This window comes from Sceloporus occidentalis, unplaced genomic scaffold, assembly GCF_023333645.1.
Source record: "Sceloporus occidentalis isolate IW3139 unplaced genomic scaffold, rSceOcc1.0.p SCAF_6, whole genome shotgun sequence".
In the NCBI taxonomy this organism is placed as follows: Eukaryota; Metazoa; Chordata; class Lepidosauria; order Squamata; family Phrynosomatidae; genus Sceloporus; species Sceloporus occidentalis.
This window is the reverse complement of record NW_028316986.1, coordinates 14,757,129-14,766,889: the sequence shown is the minus strand read 5'-3', so window position 1 is coordinate 14,766,889 and position 9,761 is coordinate 14,757,129. Positions and strand designations below refer to the sequence as shown.

The 9,761-nt window shown below is 41.8% G+C and overlaps 1 protein-coding gene across 1 annotated transcript in view; it reads left to right on the top strand.

Moving 5' to 3' along the window:
• Window positions 1-331: 331 nt before the first annotated feature.
• Window positions 332-9,761, top strand: part of LOC149310433 (acylphosphatase-2-like) — a 98,229-nt gene continuing 88,799 nt past the window's right edge. Inside the window, exons 1-2 of the mRNA XM_089528914.1 lie at window positions 332-509; window positions 3,968-3,984. Coding sequence (XP_089385040.1) covers window positions 458-509; window positions 3,968-3,984 — 69 coding nt within the window. The 5' untranslated portion in view covers window positions 332-457. The remainder of the gene's footprint in view (window positions 510-3,967; window positions 3,985-9,761) is intronic.

The following is a 9,761-nucleotide window of genomic DNA, read 5'->3' as shown; positions in this document are numbered from 1 at the left end:
ATTATTTCAGCAGCTGTTTTGGACAGCAAACGCCACCATGAAATAATAGATAGTTGTTTTTTGAGAGTAGGAGACAGGGGCTACACCTGCACTGTAGAAATAACCCAGGTTGACAGCACTGTATCTCTCATGACTCAAATGCTATGGGATTCTGGGAAGTGTAGTTTTGAGAGAGAGCTCTGGTGCCACAACAAACCACAGTTCCCAGGATTCCCTAGCACTGAGCCAGGGCAGTTAAAGCGGTGTCAAACGGGGTTATTCCTTCAATGCATTCTCAATGGGGAGTGAGGCTGGTGGGCGGTCGCTCTCCGGTGAAGTTTGAGCCTCGGGGGCTTCCGTCGGGGCCTGAGCGAGGAGGAGAGAAAGAGAGCCTGGCTGCTCGGTCTCCCTCAGTTCGCGCTCGGCGCCCTTTCGCCACAGCAGCGGTGACCCTTTCCCCGCTCGGTTCTCCAGCATCATGTCCCAGGTCCTCGTCTCCGTGGATTACGAGATCTTCGGCCGGGTGCAAGGTGAGCGCCGCCCGCGGGGAGACAGCAAGGCAAGAGGAAAAATAAGGGGCGATGGGTTAATTATCTGGGGAGAAAGGGGTCGCCGGGGAGAGACGAGGAGACGGTAGCGCCGTTGCGCATGCGCAAGGAGTTCTCTTCTGTCCGAGGTGGGGGGGAAAAGACCCGGCGCGGGGGTGGAACTGCGCATGCGCAAGCACAACGTGCACAGTCCCTCCTTGGCTGAACGTCAAGTCCCTTTTTGCGCATGCTCGGAGGAGAGGGCGAGGGCGGGGGGCTCTTCGCTTTGTACAAGGGCAGGGGACGCCGCTGTGCGAAAGAGAGCGGCGAGGAACATTTCGCGCGTGCGCAGTCGCTCTTTGAGGGCTCGCCTATTAATATCTTGGGTTTTTCGTGTGCCGTTTCTGTATTTGGTTTCAAGAGCTTCATTTTCAACCCTGAGGAGGATAGGGTTATTATTATCATTATCATCATCATCATCATCATCATCATTATTATTATAAGAAGGTTCTAGGTCCCTGCTCCAAGGATTTTTCAGTATTCCAGTTATTCCAATTTCATGCCAAGGCTGCAGGTGGACAGTTATTCCTTGAGCCTTTCTATAGAATCCCATTCTGAAGGAGGACCACTTTTCCTCCCTCGCTTTCTCTTTCACACCAAGAGAGATACCATGGGCAGCCATAGCAGTACAAGGCTGTTTGTGTGAACATTTGAACATCACTTCAATTGATTTTGATAGGCATTTCACTGCCAGCTCATTTAGTGAATGCCGTTTACAGTGGATCAAAAAGAACCCGTTTGATGGTGAATCCTAGATGCCAGTTCAGTGTGCGTTATTCCAGGACAGTCAGCGTAGGCTTCAGTGGTATTGGTTTCTCCGGACATTTTGAAGCAGTGTCCCTAGATGGAGAACAGTTTGTTTGGCATTTTAACTCGACTGAGGTCCTTAACACACTGCAGAAATAATCCAGTTTAAGTGCCTTGGCTGGGTGCTGGGGAATCCTGGGAAATGTACTTTATTAAGGCACCAGAGCTCCCTGGCAGAGAAGCCTAAATGTTTCACAAAAGCTATCGTTCCCAGAATCAAGGCAATTAAAGCAGCCTCAAAGTGGATTGTTTCCGCAGTGTCTTTTGGTCCTTAGGTTTCTTGAACAAAACTTTCCAGATGTTGCACCGTCCCATTGCTGTTTGAAATATTTGATACAGTGATTATTGTACAAGGCCAGAACTAGAATTGGGGGACCTGAGATCAAGTCCTCACCATTTATTGAGGCTCACTGTCGTCCAAAACACACTGCAGAAATAATAATTGTAATAGTAACAACAACAACTTTATTTGTATCCCACCTACTCCAGTTTGAATCGAAGCGGCTTACAGTAAAAACAGTATAATACATAATAAAATAGCAATACTCAATAACCCCACATTCTACCCCCCCCCTTAAAATAACAATTAAATTGTGGATGTTAATCAGATAAGGCAAATTGGAAGTATAATCCAATGGCAATCCAAACGCAATCATGGGGTTTAACGTTACTGCGTGATAGACTACCACAAGCAATTTCAGGCAATGGGAAGTCAGTCCAAACGCAATCATGGGGTTTCACGTTATTGCGTGAGAGGTGATCACACGCAGTTTTGGGCAATGGCAAGCTATTTTCAGGCAATGGGAAGGCAGTTTGAATGCAATTCGAATTCACGTAAATTCGCTGAACTAGCAAATTAATGTGAATGCATTCTGGCCCCACTTTCTTTTCATTCGAAATTAAGAGAAATTCCTCCTGTGTGATAAACTCCTGAGTCTGCATTAAAAAGAATACATTAAAATCAACTAAACAAAGGGTGCGGAAATAATCCAGTTTGAGACCGCTTTAACTGTTCTGGCTCAGTACTAAAGAATTCTGGGAATTGTAATTTATTGTGGCACCAGTGCTCTCTGACAGAGAAGGCGAAATGTCTTCTCTGTCAAACTACAGCTCCCAGAATTCCCTAGCATTGAGACGAGGCAGTTAAAGTGGTCTCAAACTAGATTATTTCTGCAGTGTGTGTGTGTGTGATACTGAGTCAATTACAGCCTTACCAGGGGGCCTTAGGATAGCTGAATTCTTGCCTTTTAAATCAGAGACATATCAGTGTTAACCAAACAGTCAGTGCAGTATAGCAGTCAGAAAATGATAGGATGGTTGTGAGGATAAAAACTTTTCAAGTCCAAGAGAAGAAATGAAACTTTGCTCATTTTGTCTGGTGAAAGTGAACCAGACATTAACCACATGCGTAGTTTTACTTTTCACCTCCTGGAGAATTCATAATTTGATATTGACTATGGTTATTAAGATATTTGTGTTTTTTGTTTTTTGTACTTAACAAGTTTTTGTTTGATTTGATTACATACAGTTTTTATATTTCCAGTATGGCTCACTGGGCCCTGAGGACAGCTTACTAAAACAACACAATAAAAAATATACATGTATTACCAAAAGCAGATTTACAAGATAAAAGTGACAGTAGTGGAACCAAAAATTAGCAGCAAGCGAGCTCATTGATTCTTTAAAAAGAAAGAGATTATAATCTTATTTAATATGCATATGGGTATATATATATATATATATATATATATATAGTTGTCTCTCCCGATTTGTGGACTTGGGTTCCACGATCTTGCCCATTCGCAGATGGCAAGTAGCGAGGGACAAAATGGTGCATGCACAAGAGTACACTGCCCTTGAAATCAATGGCGACTTGAATATTGGCATTTTTCTGGATTCGTGGGCAGTCCGGAACAGATCCCCTACAAATTGGGAGGGACGGCTGTACACGTATTTATAAAACAACTGATGCAAAACAACAACAACAACAATATCACAGCAGATAAAATACTTTTCATTATTAAAAGTGGCCCAGGTGTGTGTGTGTGCGCGCGCGTGCGCATTGCCGTCCTCTTCAGCAGATGTGTCAAGATCGGTGGGGCAATTGACCATCATGGTGTAAGCATCCAGGCACTTCTGCTGCACATCTGGATCTCCTTTGCTGGATCAGAATATCTTTGTTTCTCAATGAGAGTTGTTCATAATTGCCTGTCAGCTTACAAGCTGTTTTATCTCACACAATAAAACTGCATGACAAATGTGCATTGCTTATTATAATGCCACAAGTATCATGTTTTGGTGCCAGCTCAAAACCATTTTGGTTTCCCAAGGCGTTTTAATTCTAAGCTGTGGTCCGTTTTATTTTTCTTGCTTCTTCTGTGCTTTGATGACATGTTTGAGAGGTTTTTGTTGAGGTTTTTGTTATATTTCATTGTTTTTAACTATTTGTACAGTACTGTGGTATCTGTTAGGCTTAAGGGTGAATTAAAAATGTTTTAGTGAATGAATGAAATAATAAATGTTTCCTTAATGTTGCCCCACTGGTTTGAATTAGTAATATTTATCAATTTAATTTTCTTTTTGTTCTTTTCTAGGTGTATGTTTCAGAATGGTAAGGCAATACGAAGTGCATTGGTTTTGCATCACTACTGTATCATATTTTGGGGGATCCAAATAATGACTACGCAGAGACTTTGAGTCTACAATGTTAAGTTTTCAGTACAAATTCTGACAGTTAAGTATTGTGTGTCTGTGGTGTGTGTTTTACATGGAGACCCCTTTTTCATATTATAGTAGAACCCTGATTTTTATGAATGCCAGTTGCAGAAATAGCCATATCCGTGAACCATCTCATTCAATCAGATGAAGAAAACCCAAAGGTATGTGTGTATCTAATTAACTGTTGTGCTAAGATCACATGTAGCTGTGACTATGGTTTGTACTCAAGAGCACACAGCATGGAAAAATTCTGTATGAGTAGTGCACCATTTTTCACAACAACCAATAAATGCAAGCGGACTGTACTCACTTTCCAAAGCAAAATAGAAATTGTTGAAAGGTTGGCAGAGGAGTTTGGAATTGGGAAATCAATGATTTCTCAACTAAAGAAAAATAAAGACACCCTGTTGCATTTTGTCTCAACAATGGGCAGTGAAAATGGCAAAAAGAAACAGAAAACAATGAAATGTGCAAAGAACTCAACCTTTGAAGATGCTCTCTATGCTTGGTTTTCCCATATGAGAAGTCTTGATGAACCAGTCTCAGGCCCACTTCTTTGTGAGAACTCTTTGGAAACAAACAGGAAATTGAACAGTAATCCTGACTTCAAGGCTAGTTCAGGTTCAAGTCTCACCGTGGAATTCACCATCATGGTGTTCACCATGAGAAACTATCCCCCAGTCAGCTTAGTACTCAGTGCCACAAACAGCAGTCTACAGATTTCAAAACAGAGGAAGACTAATGCTGAGAGCATTTACAACATGGTAGTTGTTCCTGGACCCTCCCATTCAGAATCCTATACTGCATTAGAAATTGCTTTCCAGTGGCTGGAGGATCAAGAAGAAAGTGATGTGGTACAGCTCTTGTTTCTAAAAAGCCTAAGCGATTTGGCTGCAAGGAAGACAGCAAATTCTCTCAAGTGAAAAACTTAGGTCCTCAACATTTGGTATCAGTAAAAGACCAAAGGGCTTAACCCAGTGAGTTGAAACAAAGACTCATTGGTGATGAATATGTACTGTATCAATGAAAAATAAATTAACACGAACATTTCTGTTTATATCTTTTCTTTCTGAAAACAATGTACCTACTGTGATCTATAAGAATACAGTTTTCTAAACTTTATTTGAAAAACACATCTTTCCTCAATTAATTCATAAAATTAAGTTCTACAGTAAATAAAGATAAGCTGTCTAATTGTTAAAGTACAATATTCTTAAAAACAAAACAGACCACTGTGATTTAAATTGCTTGTGTTCTAAGCATGGGATGTGTGCCTCCTTTGTAGATGAAGTTCCATCTCCTGACTTTAGTGGTATTTGTGAGTTAGTAGATGGCTAAGAAATGATTTGAAATGGCTTGTGCATCTTGGTTTGAACACCAAATGTTAGAGATACTATTTTTCATAATTTATTTTAGAAATGAGACTATAGAGTCAGAGATCTGTCAGAGATTTAAGAAGTTAACTTAGGGGACTGTTTCCCCTCATATTCCTGGTCTATATGCAGTTCTGATCTCACATAGGGTCCTCTACTATTTGAGGACATTCAATGGGGTAAATAGGAGAGGCTATTTATGCCTCTGAGATGATAAGCAAAAAATTGCATAGTGAGCTAAGCTAGGTTCAATTTCCTCTTTTCTGTGGGATTCAAGGAACCCTGTAACTTGTTCCTTGTCCCCAAAGGAAGTTTGGACTTAGTGATTCAGATGATTCTATTTTAGCTTAATGAACTGAGATATGAATCAGCCTTGTGTCTGTGAATTCTATGCCTTCCAGAGCTTAGATAAGGTTTTTTGGACTATAACTCCATGCAGTTATATGTCACTGGGTCATGGTGCCTGTGTGACAGATTCTTGGAAGTGTAGTCACCACTCAAGAAACATTTTAAGCTCTAGCCTCTTCTCTTTGCATCCTTAGCGAGCTTTACTTGCTATAAAAATAAATAATAAAACTTTAATTTATATCCCGCTTTTTGTTTCCACAATCAAAGCGGCATACAACCTTTTTTAAAAAATACAATATATACAACCCCTCCCCTTAAAAAAGGATTACTTGCTAGAATTACTCACTTTCCTGTTTGATAGAAACTGCAAAGCTGTGATTAAGAACAAGTCAAGGTTATGAACATTAAGATTGTGGTTTAATATGCTTCTTGCTATGAGCCTGATAGCCATAGTTTCCCAGTTTGGCTGCAGTAGGAAATTCTAGTTAACTGAAGACCCCCTGTTTTGTCTTAGTGTACTGGGAAGGGACAGAACACAAGAGCAAAAGGCTCATATATGTTGGCTTATTAAGGTGTGATAGTCTCCACGGGCATGTCTATGGTATATCAGCTCCCCATGTCACATGGCAAGTTCTTTTTGAAACAGACAAGTTTCAGAGTAGTTAATGATAAATAATAGAGTATGGAAAATTGTGATGTTTTTATATGAAATATTTTTGTAATTTTAGTGTAAACATATTGCTCCATATGTTATAGAGCTAATTTACTGTGGAAGTTTTAAAGGGTTTTAATTATTTTTGTAATTTGATGGCTATAACCTGTATTTGGTTGTCATGAATAAACTGTATGTATGTTCTCATCCTTCTCGATTTGTCTGCAGCCTTCGACACTGTTGATCACTGTCTCCTAATTGACATACTCTCTGACCTTGGGTTCTCAGACTCTGTTCTCGACTGGTTTAGATCTTACTTGTCTGGCAGATCTTTTGCAGTAGTTGCAGGGGGTCAGACTTCTTCTCCTGTTCCCTTATTTGTTGGGAGTTCCCCAGGGCTCTGTTCTGGGTCACCTTCTCTCTACACACTGTCCTTAGGAAAACTCATCAGCTCTTTTGGTTTTTCCTACCATCTGTATGCTGATGACACCCAGCTGTATCTTTCCGCCCCTGACCTTTCTCCAAGGCTTGAACAGCAAGTCTCGTCTTGCCTTACAGCTGTCTCGCAGTGGATGCACCATCGGCGTTTGAAGCTCAACATGTCCAAGACGGAGCTTCTTGTCTTTCCTCCTAAGCCCACCCTTCAACACTCCTTTTCTGTCTCTGTGGACAACATTTCTATTCAACCAGTCCAGCAAGCCCGCAGTCTTGGTTTTATCTTTGACTCTTCTCTGTTGTGTATCCCTCAGATCCAGACCACAGCCAAGGCTTGTAGATTCTTTTTGTACAATATTGCCAAAATCCGACCATATCTCTCCGCCTCTACTGCCAATATCCTGGTTCATGCCCTAGTGGTCTCACGACTTGATTACTGTAACGTCCTCCTGGCTGGGCTTCCTCTTTCTCACTTCCGTCCTTTAATCTCTGTCCAGCATTCAGCTGCACGCATTATCACTTCCACCCACCGCTCTGACCACATCTCTCCTGTGTTGGCATCCCTTAACTGGCTCCCTCTCCCTTTCCGCATTCAGTATAAGCTCCTGCTGTCGACATTCAAAGCCCTCCATGGACTGGCCCCTCCTTACTTATCAGACCTTCTTTCTCCTCACCTTCCCACTCGGGCCCTCCGTTCTGGTAGTCAAGGGTTCCTCTCTCAGCCCAGAATTTCCTCTGCCCCATCCCAGATTCACCCCTTTTCACTTGCTGCCCCTCACTCCTGGAACCTTCTTCCCCCACAAGCAAGAGCCATCACTTCTTTAACTAGCTTCAAAACGGAGTTGAAAACCATCCTGTTCAGAGAAGCCTTCCCAGGCATTGCATAATTGTCGCTTACTATCTGATGTTCTTTTGTTGCCTGTTTATCGAACCATTTCCTGTATTGCTATGTATTGTATATGTATTATCCTACTTGAGAGTATGTATTTTCCCTGGATGAAGGTTAATCTTCCATTTTGAAGCCAAGCCCTCCCTCCAGTCCATCTACCTTGGTCCAGGCCTCGGAGGTAGAGAGGAACTGCTGGACCTCTTACCCTTTCCTGCCACCACTCCCTTCTCCTTCTGTGTCATGTCTTTTTAAATTGTAAGCCCGAGGGCAGGGAACCGTCTAACTAAAAAGATTGCATGTACAGCGCTGTGTAAATTTACAGCGCTTCATTAATAAAGGTTAATAATAATAATAATAATAATAATATGATAAATAAGAGTATAGGCTACCATCATTGAAAGCCAATTCTCAAACATTCCATTGGCGTTGCAATACAGTGCAAATCTTCCAGTGCCTAAAGTAGTGCTTTCAATTCCATCTACATATAGTTCTCTCATAGCAGTTTCATAATAAAAGAAATATACTTGGAATAATCCTAATATAAGGCCTAGTTTTTACAAATGAGAACCTCTCCATCAACCATATTGTGGTAAGAATTTTGTTAGACTGACTTGGATTGGATTAATTACCCAACAGCTCTTGCTTTACAGCCATTTGCTGAATCAGACAGCTCATTATAGCCATCTGGGTTTTGCAGATTATTACCAGAACTTTATCCCAGACTTTGCAAAGCTTGCTGCACCCTTAATGGACCTCCTACTCCATTGTGCTGGGGTGTATCTGCTCAATAAGTCTACGAGAAATTAAAGGAACTGTTTACATCTGAACCAATTTTTCAACATCCAAACTCCTAGACCCTCTTTATCATAAAAATCGACGCCTCTAATAATGGCCATTGGGGCAGTGCTTCTCCAGTCCCTGATGTTATGTACTCATCTTCTTCCCTGTGCCTACTACTCAGGAAAGCTGAAGCCAATTGAACCCAACTATACTATTTGGAAAAAAGAACAATCAAGGCAATCAAAGCAGTGTTTGAAGTATAGAGACACCTACTAGATGGGGCCACATACCTGATTGAAGTCCATATGGATCATTGCAACCTCAAATACCTCCAGATGGCCTGGGATTTAAATCAGAGACAAATGCATTGGACTTTATTCTTTGCAAAGTACAATTTCATGCTCATCTATGTTCCGCCCACTCAGAACCAGCAAGTTTACCAGAAAACGGGATTATGCCTCTCTGAAGGGCAAAGAGCCCCACTCTGCCCAGAATACTTTGCTGCCATACATGTTCCCCCAATATGGCTGGATCAGATCTGGGACCAGCAAACCCATGATGTGTTTGTGCCGATGCACAGGATGAGGACTCCTGTATCACTTGTTGATTAGAGCATAGGACAAGCTAGCATAGCTAGTGATGAGGGATTGTGGGGCTAAACTACAGCTGCTCCTTGGTCTAAATTCAAATTACGACGTCAATAAGCAGAATATTCGTGGCGCCAACCCCTTAGGCAAAACCGAGTCATGTATCAAAATCTGAGGATATTTGCCTTGTCACAGATACATATGAAGCATTGCACTCTTAAGGGATGGTTCAATTATGTAGGGAAACTTTCACTTAGATTTCCTTTATTTTCCTTTGCTCCAGTATCTCTCATCTGACCTGAATCCCTGTGAAATGCACTGGAGGTTCTTTTAAGTCCCCAGTATAGATTGGTGATGGTTGGCACAGGATGCTACAGCACTAAGAAGGAATCTGTTCTGCCAGTGGTTTCTGTTCAAAGGACTGGATCGTAGTACTGGAGCCCTGGTGGCGCAGTGGTTAAATGCCTGTACTGCAGCCATTCACTCAAAACCACAAGGTTGCGAGTTCAAGACCAGCAAAAGGGCCCAAGCTCGACTCAGGCTTGCATCCTTCCGAGGTCGCTAAAATGAGTACCCAGACTGTTGGGGGCAAATTAGCTTACTTGC